This window comes from Paramisgurnus dabryanus, chromosome 13, assembly GCF_030506205.2.
Source record: "Paramisgurnus dabryanus chromosome 13, PD_genome_1.1, whole genome shotgun sequence".
NCBI lineage: Eukaryota > Metazoa > Chordata > Actinopteri > Cypriniformes > Cobitidae > Paramisgurnus > Paramisgurnus dabryanus.
The window spans coordinates 37,487,512-37,503,351 of NC_133349.1; the positions used below are offsets into that span (position 1 = coordinate 37,487,512).

Consider the following 15,840-nt stretch of genomic DNA (forward strand, 5'->3'; position numbering starts at 1 on the left):
ATGCAGCCCTGACTGACAATAGTGTACTCCCGACATCTTTTGACAGCGTTGGCGTATCCGCACTTCATTCTGATCATATGTACACCTGCAAGAATGTTTGAAATAGATTGGCAGAAAATAGTTTTTTTGAGTGATATGGGTTTGCCCTATTTAACTCTTTCACCGCCATTGACGATATCTCGTCAATTAAGAGAAAACGCTTCCCCGCCTATGACGAGATTTTCCGTCTTTCCGCAATACCGCTATTATCCACCAGGTGGCGCCCTTCCGCAACTTTTTAAACCCGGAAGTATTGCCCTATGGCAAGCGGCTGCATGTCCGTGTCTGTTTTAAAGATCGCTCTGAATGGGATCTATATGAAAAGTCCGTCACAAAAATGGAATTATATCTGCTTTTTGCTCAAAATGTGGTGTTTTTGCAGAAACCTACCCATATTCAAAAGCTGATTACAGAAGAACCACTGAAGGTAGGATAAAACGTTTTTTTTTTTTTTGTTTGAAAGCAGAGGGTCTGTTCTTTCATTTGATATATTGTATGTTAATATATTTAAAGAAGAACATTTTCTGGAAGGCATTAAACTTTGGTGAAAATCATGAAAAACGCTGGCTGGCAACTTTTTAAAAAACGCTGGCGGTGAAAGAGTTAATGCATGTTTCTCTGTTACATTTTGCGTTGACCGTGAATGTTTTTTTTATATGCCCTATAAACCTGGCAATATGTCTTTGCATCCAGATGATGCCACGAGTGCACCTTAAAAGAGAGCGCATTCAGCCATCGTTGTCGGTTTTTGAATGTGATAGCCTACGCTAAAATGTGTCTTTATAGGAACATTCTTTATAGGCTAAATGTCGGCTAAATAGCTAGTTCAGTGAAAAGTGTTTTTTTACATAGCACTAGATACAAACCTACGTTTTCCTGTTTCTACGTGACAGATGTCGTAGGGAAAAAATGGTTGGAAAAAGCATTCTATGCGGTGAAACACAGAGTGAATTTTAAGTGGGTGGGGGACAAAACAACAATGCTGCGCAAAACTCTATTTTAAACCTTAGGTGTGTGTCTGTGTCCCTAATAAATAATAATAAAAAAAATAAATAAAATTCAAAACTCGGACTGTAAGCAAATGAGATCTTACATGGGAGCACAGTGCTATTCACACCCCTATTAAAAGGGCTGTATCTGTTACCACAATAGTACTTGTTCTGTTTAAAATTATTTATTAGATATTAATATAGCAATAATGGCAAAAATAAGTAATAATATAAACTTCAAAAGGCAATTCACAATGGTATAAGTCCTAACTAAATATGGAAAAGACGATTTCACATGGCATAAATTATTAAAACGTGCAAATAGTCATTGAACAACATCAAACAATATTATTAACAATATTATGACATGCACATTGGGTGAAGATCATTCGGCTAAACTTTTAACAAGCGTGTGCTACAATTAAGAGTAAGCGACATTTCAGCACTTGACAAACGGATAGCCCCTGCTGCGTGGGATATATTTAAGTGCATTTTGGGGAAATGCAAGTGAAAGAATAACTAACGTTTATTAAGTAGCTCGTAGAAAGCGCTCTTAAGTGCTAAGTTAAATTTTACCAGGAAACAGCCCAGACCGCCCGTTGCTTTCCAATGTAGGGTACATTTTTATTTATATTTTTACTCTTAAATTTACAAGAGTCGGACTGTAGAATGCATGATTGCTCTGTCATATGCACAACCTTATTAAAATGTCTGTAATCTGTTACCACAATAGTATTTGATCTGTTTAAAATGATTTAATTGGCATATGTCTGCTAAGGCATTAAATAAAAATTAAAAAATTAAAATTAAAATGTGTCCTAATCCCGTTATTCATATTTTGTATTTTTAATCTGAATGTACAATGAAAAAAAATCAAAAAACAAGTCGTTATTCGTTTTATAATTTTTGTTTTTAATTTGAAAAATCGATTGAAGAACGATACACGGATTATTTTATCTAATTTTTTTAATCATTATTGAACATTAAAATCAATCACGTTGCTATAGCTTATGTCATTTTCGTTGTTTATATACTTTATGGATTTAAAATGACATTAATTTCATGAAGCAGTTGTTGTGCAAAATGCATTAATGACACAATTAAACAAGTCATTAAACAAAACTTAAATAAATAAAACATGTCATTTCTGTTTTAAATAGAATACCAATATCATGTCATTATTCCGATTGAATAGTATTTGATATGAAAGTGAGTCAACACTTTTATTTTGGAGTTTTTTGCATGAAGGCAGGGGCGCTCATATTGTTAGAAATGTAAGTGCCATGGAAAAGACTGAAAGCTCTATAATATAATTCGTTTGATGTATGTGTATGCACAAATTTCTGTGAACTGTGCACACTCTGCCCCCCTGAGTGTTTCCATTGTCTAATGTCAATCGTTAAGTGTAAATGAGGGTTGTAAGTGTATGTTTTGTTCTTTGTCTTGTCGTTTGTTGCTGCCTCTGCCTGCTTTGACCTCCATGATAACAACCATATAGATAATTTAGGTAACACTTTATTTTACGACCCGCAAAGTACCGTGTAATTAAACCGAATTTACAGCGTACCTATTTGTAACAACAGGGTAGGTAACCTGTAGGTATAAGGGAATAATATTTTAAGTTTGGGGTAATAAGGGGGTAAGAATATGAAGAATTATAAATTATTTATACTCTAAGTATTTTATAACAACAGGGTACCTATTGTAATATTACGTGGTATGTATGACTTAGTCAAGTCTATGGGGAAATTATGTTTTATTTATTTTTTATTGTGAATTTTTCATATTGACTACTGAATGTTGTATACAGTCAATGTCTACGAGCCACATCGGCAAATAAATATAACAGCATATCACTTTTATTTTAGTAGCCTATATTACTTGCTTTTAATAACAAAAGTCCAGCTAATTTAATGTGGTTATCTTTTTTTAAGGTAAGTACAATAAAAATAGCAACTTATTCCCTATTTACCAGGAAACTCCTACATTTGCAGACATATTTGAAGTGGTGCTTTGCAATTTATTTACTGTAAACACAAGTATTTTAGCCAAATATAATTTATGCAATGGCAAACCAGATATCAGCTCCTGCTAAAGCAAAAGACGACTACATGTGTAGGCTACTGCGCAGGTGTAGAACGCGCGGCCGTCTGCAGGAGGTTTGCTGGAACGCGATCCTGAGGTGAAATTTCTTTAAAAGGTTTTAAAAACGTTCTACACTGTGGAGTACGGCTGCGAGTGATGTTAGCAGGATCCGCATGCTGGATAAGGTGACTGGTTTTGTTAATACATAACTCACGCATTTCAAACAATGTTTTTCAAGAAAGTTGCTAGCTAACGGTAGCAGGTTAGCTAGCACATTAGTAAGCCTAAAGTTATTAACGTAACTGGCTCAGAAAACTCTGTTTCTGTCAAGGCACAGTGAAGAAACATTTACTGAAGGCTTTCATTTATGTTTTTTATATGTAATGCAGAACAGCATTTGTGAGACGACATCAACTCATCATCCGAGTGGACAAGAATACCAACAGAGGAAGCCAAGCCGCAAAAACAATGAAAAATTGTCATGACTTTTTATTTTAAATAAAAGTTATGTGATAATAAACATTAAGTGTTGGCTTAATTATAGTGTTTTAAAGATGTTTTGAAATAAGTTGTTTTAAAATAAAAATAACAATATTCTGTATGTTTATGGTATTTACCCTATAACATTTATAACAAGATGTGAACAAAGCACAACTTTAGTTTACAACCCGCAAATATGAGAGTTACCTGGTACATACACAGAACAATCGGGGAATAAGCCCCACTTTAGTTTACAGCCCGCAAATATGTGAGTTACCTGGTACATACACAGAACAATCGGGGAATAAGCCCCACTTCAATTTACAGCCCGCAAATATAAGAGTTACCTGGTAACTCCTGTATACATATACAGATCAAAGAGGTACAAGTTGCTATTAATTTTATTGTGTGTTATATTTTCTTTGCCGAACTGGCTTGTAGACATCAACTGTAGGCTATACAAAACACTTCATCAGGTAAGTAGCAAATATGAAAAAAAAACCTTTTTACACATAGACCATATTACCCATAGACGTAAGTCATACATACCACGTAATATTACAATTGGTACCCTGTAGTTATGAAATACTTAGAGAATAATTTTCCATATATTTACCCCCTTATTACCCCAAACTTAAAATATTGTTCCCTTATAACTACAAGTACGACCTGTAGAGGTACTCTGTTGTTACAAATAGGTACGCTGTAAATTCGGTTTAATTACGCTGTACTTTGCGGGTCGTAAAATAAAGTGTTACCATAATTTATTATAACATGTTAAAAGCGCCACTTTGTAGGTGCAAGATAAAATGTGTAAGATTTAGAGGTATCTAGCGGTACAGTTGTGAATCGCAAACAACGGTTCAGCCCATAACAAACCCCGCCCTTTGTGTCGAGACTCTAGGGTAGCTGAAACAGGACAAAAATGTAATGTTGTCATCAGAGACAGAGAGTAGCCAGTCAAACAATAACATTTCTTTTAAAAGATAAATTAAAACATTGTTTATAGTTATTTTCTCAGCAAAACAATGTTATTGGCAATATTATTATTACTTGTTTATCAATGTGTCAGTTATTTATTCTGACTTTAGCTAGCTTTTTACATGCTAGTTAGTACAGGGTAAAATAATGAAGCAGCTAGCTATTGGAAAATATGTTTATTCTGACAACGAGTTACCATTAGCAGACGTTTATTCCCATCAGGAGGGTCAGGGAAAACCAGTTCTTACCGCAGGTAACAGGAAGAAGACAGAGAGGCAGAGGTAGAGTCGCTAATGTTCCCCAAGAAAGTGGCACAAGAGAGGGATCAAACAAATGTACATAGTTTACTTTCCATTTATTGTATTTTATTTTTGTTTCTTTAAATTTGAGATTTTTGTTAATTATAATTGTTATACAACTGCAGTTCCGTTGTATTGATGGCCAAAAATAAACCAATAGATGCATGTGATATATTTATTTTTTATTTAAATATTTATTTACACATGTATGACAATTTTAAAAATTTCCATAACATTTCTAAATAGTTATTAATATTTACATAACAGGGACAGCTGTACAATGTAAAAACAAAAACATTTATGACAGTAACACTGCCTGGAGAAGGTGGTCTTGCCCCCACGGACGGTTGGCTACACAGTCAGAAGCAACAAAGCTGGAGAAATTTTTTATTGGAGTTGATGTTACAGGACCTCTCTAATAACTGGAAAAAAAAACAAAGAAATTAAGTGCTATATTACACAGTTCCATACTCCTGTATGACATTAGTTTATTGTACAGTTATCCTACATTTTGTTCTCAAAAACAATCAAATCTAATGCAAGTATGATCTTGAACATGGAAAGATAACATGAAAAATGTGATGTGTGTGTAACATTATCACTGTTTGTGTACCACTATAAACGACATAATTGATGAAGTATTTTATAAAGGCATAGAATCAAGAGTCCTCTCCACTTAATTAAATAATTAGATAAACAATTTGCTTAAATATTAGCAAATTGGCAATGTAGGTTGTCATTATAGTACTGATAGCCATCATTTGAACTTGTGGTAAAACTATGCAACATATGCATTTACCCTGCGAAATTAAAATTCACTTAACAGTGACATGAGGAAAAACTTTACTCTTGTTGTGATTATGCTCATCTTATTGCGCTAACTTTATAGCTTTTAAACAAGGGTTTTCACATACATTTATATAGTTACCATTTCTCACTTACCTGTCTAAGAGAAAGCAGGCAACTTCGGCGTCGCTTTTAAAACATTTTTCCTGCATTAGCGCCTTCCATCTGGGAAAAGTCATGCGATATTTATCCTGGATTTATGGCATCATCTGAACATGATCATCTTTTCTCTTCTGACAAAGAGGGGCTTTCTGTCTTGCATAACACAATACACGGGGTACTCCATTCGATCTGATTTCACTTCTTATTTTACTTCTAGTAAGTTACTTCTTGCTTTTAATAAACCATACAACAACAACGACTATGACAACTAAGTTAGTTCTTCTTTGTGCATCTTCAACACGACCATAGGAGCTGCCCCCAAAAACACCAACGAAGAAGAAAAACAACAACAACATAGTGACAAAACTATGCACACTTGTTTAAGGTGTGCTATTATCATTTCATTTTGCTTTTTTATCATTTTTTGGTGACTAAATAGAATTTTGTGTGTGTGTGTGTGTTATGAATAAAAAGAGCAGGTCTTGAACACATAAGGGAAAGTAAAGGATGGGGAAACTGTTCATTTGAACTGTAATCTTCAATCTTTTTACATGTAAGATTTACAGTCAGATGGCTGAAATAGGCATTATATCGGTGTACTGTCAGCATTGTATCAAAGTTAGCCAATTTTATATCTTACCTGACTTTCTCTTGACTCTTCTGGATTCCTGTTTTTTTTTAACATACTTGGCTGAATCCTGCTGCAGGGCTGGTTCCTCATCCTGCACCACTGTTGGCTCAGGGATAGAATCACATCCAGCTGCAAAGCAACACACACACATACTTTTAGTAACTGATTAGTAATTGTATTATTTAAATTGATGTAACGTTTATAAACTCAGCGTTTGGCCTGTCTCTTCAATACATTTACACTATATTTACATTTATACATTTGGCAATTTTTGCGCTCATGGGCGTTCTGATCTAAAAACGAGGTGTGTTCTGGTGCATTGCTATTTTGAGACAACTAAAATAGACTACACAATGGGCCCTATCTTGCACCCAGCGCAATTGACTTTGTCAGTGACGCATGTATCATTCGTATTTTGCACTGGCGCACAGCGGGTTTTTCCCTCCACAGACGCAAGTCGGCAAACTAGGGAATGAACTTGCGCTCCCTGGGCGGTTCAGCGCAAAAAAGGAGGCGTGTTCCGGCGCAAACCATCCCTGATGCTATTTTGCAGTTTCAAAAAACAATTGCGCCACTGACCAGAAAAAAATAGTCTAAAGTCAGTGGCGCGTTGCGCGTTGTTCATTATGCTATTTTAAGGGCGCATGCTTGACCATAATGTATAGCGTGCACAACGCGCACAAACTTTGCTTATCTAATCTACACAGATGCAACAGTTATTTTTCCAAATCATAAATTGTTACAATAAAAAATATTAACACATGAGATAAGGGAAATCATTGTGGTGAGCATTGTGGTGATAGTTTTTATTTATTTTGTGTGGCTGCGTTAAAAAATTATCATGCAAATAACGATTAAAATATTTTCAGAATTTTGTTGATTGGCTGTATTACGTTTATTTTATGTAAATAATAATTAAAATGTTTTAATTAGAAACTTTAATGTATGTGAACTTGATTTGTAAGTGTACTTTGGGTTGGACTGCTTGCGTTTCTTGGCTTTCAGCGGTGAGGGTGGACGCAGCGATGTCCTCTGCTGGTGTCAGGTCCTGTGTAGAGGCAGATCCACCTCCTGTTACACGGCGTGCCCGATTTATGCTGGCAAGAGTTATTTCTCCCGCCGGGAAAATAGCAACAGCGCCCAAGATCCGCCCACAAAGTCACTTGCGCTTTGCGCTTCGCACTTGCGTTTCAGATCGTTAAAATAGGGCCCAATATGTTTTTGTTATTTAATGAGTGCGTTAGAAATAAACGGGGGTTTGCTTATCACATACATGGATGCCAAGCAGCAAAAAAAGCTTCTAAATATGAAAAATTAAAGCATTCAAATGTAAAAGATTATTAATGAGTCTCTTGGACATAAATGAGGACCGATTATGAGACTTTAGAAGGAGTAAAGAGCTGCTTCACCTGCAGCCTGGTACGTAAATAAATGCTTTGCTTTAATCAAATGCAAAAATTTTAATAAAATAACAGTTTCAATACGAGTGAAAAACAACACAATTATTTAGCATTAATCTTAAACTGGGGATCTTCTTCCTCCGCTTAGTTTTTCAGTTTACACAGTCCGTCATATAAATAGGGATTAGACATAACGCCAGCGCAACTGTCTTTTAAAGGAGATGAGAGGTGAGACTCTCATTGGTTTATTGCACGTTACGCCCAAAACACTCCCATTACTCATAAAAAGAATAGGACCAACCCTTTTTGACCCTGCGCTCAGCGCACAAACCATTTTTCCTGTCGTTAAATTAGCAAAAGTGGATTCGGACACGCCCATTTAGGCCGTGCGCTGTGCGCTTTAGACAATGCGCTTATGGGGCTTTTCCAATGCATAGTACCTCACGGTTTAGTTTAGTTTGGGTCGGGTCAGCTCACCTCACTTAGGCGTGGTTAGCTTTTACATTAAGTTTGGTATCACTTCGCAGTGGGAGGGATTATAGGCGTGTCGTTATATTTGCGCTGCCTACTGCTGTGACATCATACAAGTGAGAGCGTAGTTTTAAATTCGCTGATCGCGTTTATCACTAACGTTACCTCTGTCTCACATGACAGTTTCTGTTCAAACACCCGTGGCATCAGTAGTTGACACACTCCGCTGAGCCTCATTAAAGTTGCGTTTAAGCATATATGCGGACGTGCTCGTCACACATGTTCCGCCACAAACTGCAAGTTTGGAAATAAAACTGGTATGGTGTCCCTGATTCTCAACATGTGGATGTTTTTCGTCGCTAAAAGGGAGTTTGGGAACTTATAGCAGAGCACAGCTATAGCGTGTTCAGTTAAATTGCATGTGCCAGCACGCAACAGTGCAACATTGATTCAACAAAAAGCAATCCAAAATTTACGTTTACAACAAATAAAACATTTCTAAAATAAGATCAGAAGAAACAAGGTTCAGGACAAATATGTGCAAAATGCCTGAAGTGCATAAAATAAAACACAAGCAAATAGTTAAATCAGATAACCCAGAGTGAGTTATAAATAAAATAAAGAAATTTATTGAAAGCTACTTCTTTACATATTATTTGCATAGCACTATCATAATAGGCTGTATATTAATATATTGGGAAGAAAGCTGTTATATGTGAAATCAGATAATGTGTGCACCCATATATGAAATTGATCCTCATTTCATAACACGTCTGCGACAATTGACTGTGACATTGGTAAGCAAGCTTCTCCTATCGATGCATCAAATCTTTGACTTTTCTGGGTCACCCCTACCATAGTGCAAGAAATTTTACTTAATGTTGTTAGGGTGGGGGAACACGCTTAGTCAAGCGACCAATCAAAATTCAATATTGCCTCACAGACCGTCCTTAACCTAAATATAACTATATTAGCTAATAATTCATTCTAGGAAGACAATACACTAGGCAAATGTGATTTTTAAATATCACATTTTATCATTAAAATCAGATTTAACATTAATGGTGATCTGAGGGGGCGGGATAATGCCGTTGAGGGAGCGGGATAATGCCGTTTAGTTGGCAACGGCCCTGATCCTCCCGAACCTACATTTAGAACTTAGGTTCTATCTAAAACAATCAAATCGGCATGAACACTGACTGCATTTTCATTGAAAATAGCCATTAATTGTAAAAACCCTCCGTTTCATCTTCTACATTAATTGACCTAACATAATGTAACATAGTTGTCGTTTGAATTTAGTCTTGAGAGTTATAGTCTACACATTTTAATATAAATGAGTAACAACAATAAAAGGGGGAATATTGGGCCAGAGGACCAGCGTCACATAAATTAACAAATCATAATGAATAGAATGTGATGATGTTCACATGCATAACATATTCACAGCCAAAAGAAGCCTGAATGTAAAACAGCAACAGTAAAAATAGTAAACAGTAAAACTTGTTCATGGTCCTTGTAGTTTTTATGTTACCCCACCCATTTTTACACAGGTGTGTCTTGTTATCATTGATTTGTGTCTGTATATCTAGCCCTCATGTTGCCATTGTCTTTTGTCATTGATTGTACTGTACTAGTGCTTTATGCAGCGTGTTGTGTTTCATGTTTTGGTTTATGTACCAAGTTTAATGTCACAAATTATGTTTTAAAACCCAGCTGCAAGAGTACTTACGAGACCATAGCAGTATGATCACATAAGCCCAATTCCAGCAACACCTGCAATCCTGGAGCCATTGAGACACATTGTCACTGATTGCAGCTGTAACTCAAACGGCTTTACGGGGAATATAATGTATACTATAGACGGAATGCTATATTATAAAATGTAATACAAATTAATATTTAAGGGAGGCAGTTGTTTGTCGCTAGACAGATATCGTCTGGGAATCTTGATAATGGCATGTAAGTAGATCTGTGGTGGAATGAGCATTGCGATCTTATTGTCCTTGGGGAATGAGATAAGGAAACAAAACAAGATTCTATTTGGGTGTACGTGCTACCCACTGGGTTGGCATGTACTCCATCCTAGACTATGTTCATAATATAGCTTGGAATGGATGAATTGGCAGAACTGGAACATGAAGCACTTGTGGCAACATATCCAAACATGTTTATCCAATGTCTAAGACAGGGAGTATATGATTACCAAATATGGTTTCCATGGTCATGACGTGACTCTTGGATGAAGCAAAAATTGAAATGGCCTTAACGCCATGGTTTTTACTGCTCTCTACCTTGCAGGTGCCGTCCTCGCTACACCCGGCCTCACTGGCGGCATCCTTGGTGCATCTCCCTGCTGAAAAAAACAGCATACCAGCAAGACCAGCATATGTTGTGTTTTGGTGCTGGTTTGCTAGTGAACACCAGCTAAACCAGCATCAAACCAGCATCAGCACCAGCATTAGCACCAGCTAAACCAGCACCAAACCAGCATTAGCACCAGCTAAACCAGCATTAGCACCAGCATCCCATGCTGGTCAAACCAGCATATGTTGTGTTTTGGTGATGGTATGCTGGTGACATGCTGACCCATGCTGGTTTGATGCTGTTTTTTTCAGCAGGGCTGTCCTCTTTGGTGTTGTCCTCCCTGCACTCAGCCTCACTCCTTCTTACCCTCCCTCAAAAAAATATTTAACAGGTCGGCCATGACATCAGCGGGCTGCTGTGTGGTAACATCTTGGCTGTGGGCTCTGGCTTGGCAGTGGTCTTCTTGGCTGTGGGCTCTGGCATGGTGGCGGCCATCTTGACTTGGGCAAAAGGTTTAGAAGACTTAGGGTCATGGTGCAATCCCTGAGGAAACAGAGCTTAGACCATACACACCACAGGGCTGTTTCCACCACAAAAAGCTAAGTAGACAATTGACACATCTCAGAAGCCACAGGAATCACATGACTAGAGATCACCAGACTTGGGAACTTTGGGACACTTGCTGCCCACAAAGACAACAGTGGAGTATCAGCCAGAGTAGTAATCAGATACCTGTACCTCGAATCACCAGACACGGGAAGTGGCCATCTTGAGAACTGTCTCAAGAGAAGCACCCATCTTAAAAACTGGCTCTGGTGAGGCGGCCATCTTGGGAACTGACTCTGGAGAGGCAGCCATCTTAGGAACTGGCTTTGGCTTAGCATGACGTTAACAGACTTTGGCTTAACAGGCATGACTTGAGCAGACTCTGGCTTAGCAGGCATTATGTTAGCAGAATCTGGCTTGGCATCCATGATGTAAGCAGACTCTGGCTTGATAGGCATGATGTATGCAAACTCCTGCTTGGCAGGCATGACATGAACAAACTCTGGCTTGACATGAACAAACTAAAACTCTGACATGAGCAGACTCTGGCTTAGCAGGCGTGATGTGAGCAGACTTTGGCTTAGCAGGAATGACGTGAGCAGACTCTGGCTTAGCAAACGTAATGTGAGCAGACTTTGGCTTAGCAGGAATGACGTGAGCAGACTCTGGCTTAGCAGACATTATTCAGTACTATTGTTCAAACTAGTCAAACTTTATTTTGAGATTAAAGCTAATGTTTCATTTATTTTTTAGTTGAATAGTCATGTTAATACAGTAAATGAGGTAAAATTGGCGGCAGTCTCCCGTTATTATATACAGTTTTGCCACTGATGACAGTCGTTGACAGAAAACAGCTGTAAAATAAACGCTGTTTGTGATATAATAAGATGGACGGGGGAGCGCTGTACACACATGCCCTTTTTGTCCTTACACTCCAAATTCCCCTTTTTTGGAGATGTTTTACTTTTTTCATTTTTTATACAATAAAAATGCAGGTGCAGCGATCTGTTCCACAGCAGAGCAGCTGAACATCTTGTTGGAGACAACGTTGTAAAAAAGTTGTCTCTTTACGAAATAATGTTTTATTGATGTAGTTTGGGAGGAACACGTCAAATAAAATACTCAAGTGCCTCCAGCTGTCTACAATCAGAAATCAACAAATACTCTAGTATCACCAGCTGTCTACAATCAGTAATCAACATATCTAACCAATCAGCATGAAGGGAAGCCCATATATAATCCTAGTCAAACTCACCTAAGGATTCTCTACAGTCTTCAGAATCCCTCCACCACCCCGTCTCCTCTTACTCACCAGGTTACTCCCTAAACCTGAGGAGGGGACTCTTCGTTCGGGCCCATTTCCAAGCTCAGAGCCTCTCTTCCAGGACAGCATGCCAAATACATTTATAAATGAAATCTATCCAACTTATTTGTAAGTGTAAACTCGTGAAAGAAACATTAGTTTGTCTATAACGGCTCATATTTGATCAATTTGAGGCCTGAGACCGGACCAGCGGTGGAGAGAAAGCGAGGGGGCTAAATAGACATAAAAATACTCAATCAACTTAACTCTATGCAGTTGCTGCACATGTCATTATGTTAGTCGTAGTTAATACCCTACAAATGGCCTTAAAGAGCCTGTGCATATTACACATTTTAAAAATTGAGATTTTGTCCGAACATATTTTACAACAGGAAAAACTGATATGACATAATGTGATGATGTTGTTTTAATGACCGACGAATTGCAGATTTATACACATTCGCTGGTCCAAATCCTGGTGTAACTGCATTTGGTTTGAGTGATCCTCGTCGTCAGCTATAAATATATATGTAAGAAAATTCTTCTTTGATTTATAATGGCTATCTGCTGATGCTACACAGTGCTACTACACAACTATAATGGCTATCACTTAACACAGTATAGTTAATGTTTACAATGTAAATTCATACTTGCTCGCTAGATTTTTTTTTATGTATTATAGACAGTTTTACCAGTAACAACACAAACAAATGGATTTCATGGAACACACGTAACTTCGGGTAAACTCCACTAAGATTCAATAACAACAAAGTCCTAGTTTATTTCTGATAACAAGTATTTGTTCCAGAGTTCATTTAGCCACTAGTCAGACCATAAAACAAACAGAAACGGAAGTTTCGACATACACTTAACCGCGACCAAGCATGTCTTCCGATGAAACCGTCTATATACTCCCCGGTTGTCTTCACACATATAAACATGGTAAAACATGTTTTACAACAGTAATGTTGTAGTAACTGAAAACATTACAAAATTATCATGTCACTGTGCTTAAATTATGGAGGAGAGCCGGTTTCAGCCAAAAAGTACATTAATTCCTCCTGCATCAAATCCTTCGGTTCAGACTTACTGCCAGCTGGTTGATCAGAATGTTTCTCACCTATTCACAAGCGTGAATTAAGCCTGCCGACAATAGTGGTGCAATTGTAATACAAGACAAAGATTCATACTGTAATTAAATTTTGAATCAACTCGGAGATCAGGAATTTTATTCCTTCCTTTCTTGTGATTCTACAAGTTGTTTTTTTAATATGATAAAAAGAACTTTAATTGGTGGTGAATCAGACAATTACATCACTAGGCAGAAATTTGACTTTTTATTACAAACTCATCCAGTACGACTGGTATTTTACACTTTGCTGAAAATCCATAAAAAATGGGAAGGAACTATTCCAAGCCGTCCAATTGTGGCCGGTTGCCAATCTTTAACTGAACATATTTCACAGTATGTGGACTGGTATATTAAGCCAATTGTTTGTACATTACCCTCATACTTAAGGGACACCATATATTTTTTGAGTAAACTGTTGAATGTCCTTGTATCAGATGATGATTTGTTATGCACTATGGATGTAACTAGCTTGTATACTAACATTCCATACGATTGAGGTTTATGTGCTTTGGAACATAATTTAAAATCTAGAGATGTTGATATGCCTTTAACAAAGTTCTTGTGGGATTTGGCACACATAGTGCTGACCATGAATTATTTTAAATTTGAGAATAGTTTTTATCATCAGGTGAAAGGTATGGCTATGGGAGCTCCATTTGCCCCTAATTATGCAAACTTGTTTATGGGCAAATTTGAAACAGACTTTGTGTATTCTTCAAGCAATATTTTTTTACCACCGTTTAAATTCCAGACTTGACTCCATATGATTTTCCTTGGAATACAGTAGGGGTGTCCTCGACTAAGGATTTACATATTCGAATCAGAATTGTCGAATCTTTCCATAGTCGACCCATAGTCGAATCATCTATGTTTGTGTGCATGGGTTTGGAGGGGGCCAGACCAGGTACAAATTGGTAACTTTTATTTTCTTTCACAAGCAGCACACATAAACAACTTTCTGATAAAGTGACCAAAACTGTCTTTCAAGTAATAAACGAAGATAAAACTGACGATGTATTTATATATATTTTTTTTAAGGTAAAATGTAAGGCAACATTTGTTTAATTATTCCTCATAACATTTTAAAGCCACAATCTACAGAACATCACACAAAAATAAATTTTGATAACTAAACCTAAAAAAATAAAAAAGGTGAACCTGCCTTGGAAACTCCGGCTACAATTAAGTGTTTTTATTTAATTTGGAGATAGCGCGTCAAAGCAGTCATGACCAAAAAAACCCGACAAATGAGAAATGACAAATAATTTGTGATTGTGACTGTAAATGATAAAAACTAATCTTTATATACAATTCATTAAACGTTAATTTATAACAAGAAAAACACTGAAATTAATGATTTTATAGACACTACGCGTTATTATTTAGCACAGAAATACCTGCTTGCTTGCTTTGACTTTGATCATCTCTGTATTAACTTTAGATACAGAAAGACCGGATGATATTTATTTCAGGAATCTCTTTGCTATCATTTGAAAGTGAACACCGACCGACCATATTATTAAATCACAAGAAAGACATTCGTGTCAGGCAGAAATAGGTTCGGTGCAGATACTAGTTTCCGTTTCATCACCGGAAAAAAAAACGGCTTACCTGTTTTGTAGTTTAACTTGACAAGATAACCACTCTGTTTTAAATACATTTTAAAAACTTATACTCGTCGAAAAACATCCGTTTTTTTAATGTTTAGTTTGATAAACTCCTAAATATGAGACGCAGAGCACCTAGCCCTTTCGGCTAAATTACATGCGCAAGCATGGCCAGCACGCAATAGCGCAACATCGATACAACGAAAAGCTATCCAAAATTTACAGACTTAAATTAGATCAGAATTAACGTTTATAATAAATAATTTTTTTTAATAAATAAGGTCAGAAGTAACAAAGTGCAGAACAAATATGCAAAATGCCTCAAGTGCACGGAAACAAAACACAAGCCAAATAGTTAAATCAGATAACCCAAAGTGATTTATAAATAAAATAAAATATAGAAATTATTAAAAGAACGAAAGGCATAATATAATTTGCCAGCTTTGTCTTTTAAATGTCGAAACAAAGATGCAAGGCTTTATTAACATAGAGACCTCTTATGGAGGTGTAGCCCGGGCAGGGGTTGTTGCATTTATTAACGCATTTTAAAAATATTTATTGAAAGCTGCTACTTCACATATTATTTGCAGCATTATCATAATATGCAGTATATTAATATATT

General features: G+C 36.7%; 1 protein-coding gene across 3 annotated transcripts in view; it reads right to left on the bottom strand.

Moving 5' to 3' along the window:
• Positions 1-15,840, bottom strand: part of bbs9 (Bardet-Biedl syndrome 9) — a 430,031-nt gene that overhangs the window by 47,375 nt on the left and 366,816 nt on the right. For 2 of the 3 annotated variants that reach the window (XM_073811698.1, XM_065274291.2), the window contains one exon: positions 6,462-6,581. In XM_073811698.1, the coding sequence (XP_073667799.1) occupies positions 6,462-6,581 (120 nt within the window). Of the gene's footprint in view, positions 1-5,121; positions 5,296-5,815; positions 5,885-6,461; positions 6,582-15,840 lie in introns of those variants that run through there. The other variant, XR_010537394.2, reaches the window with a different exon arrangement.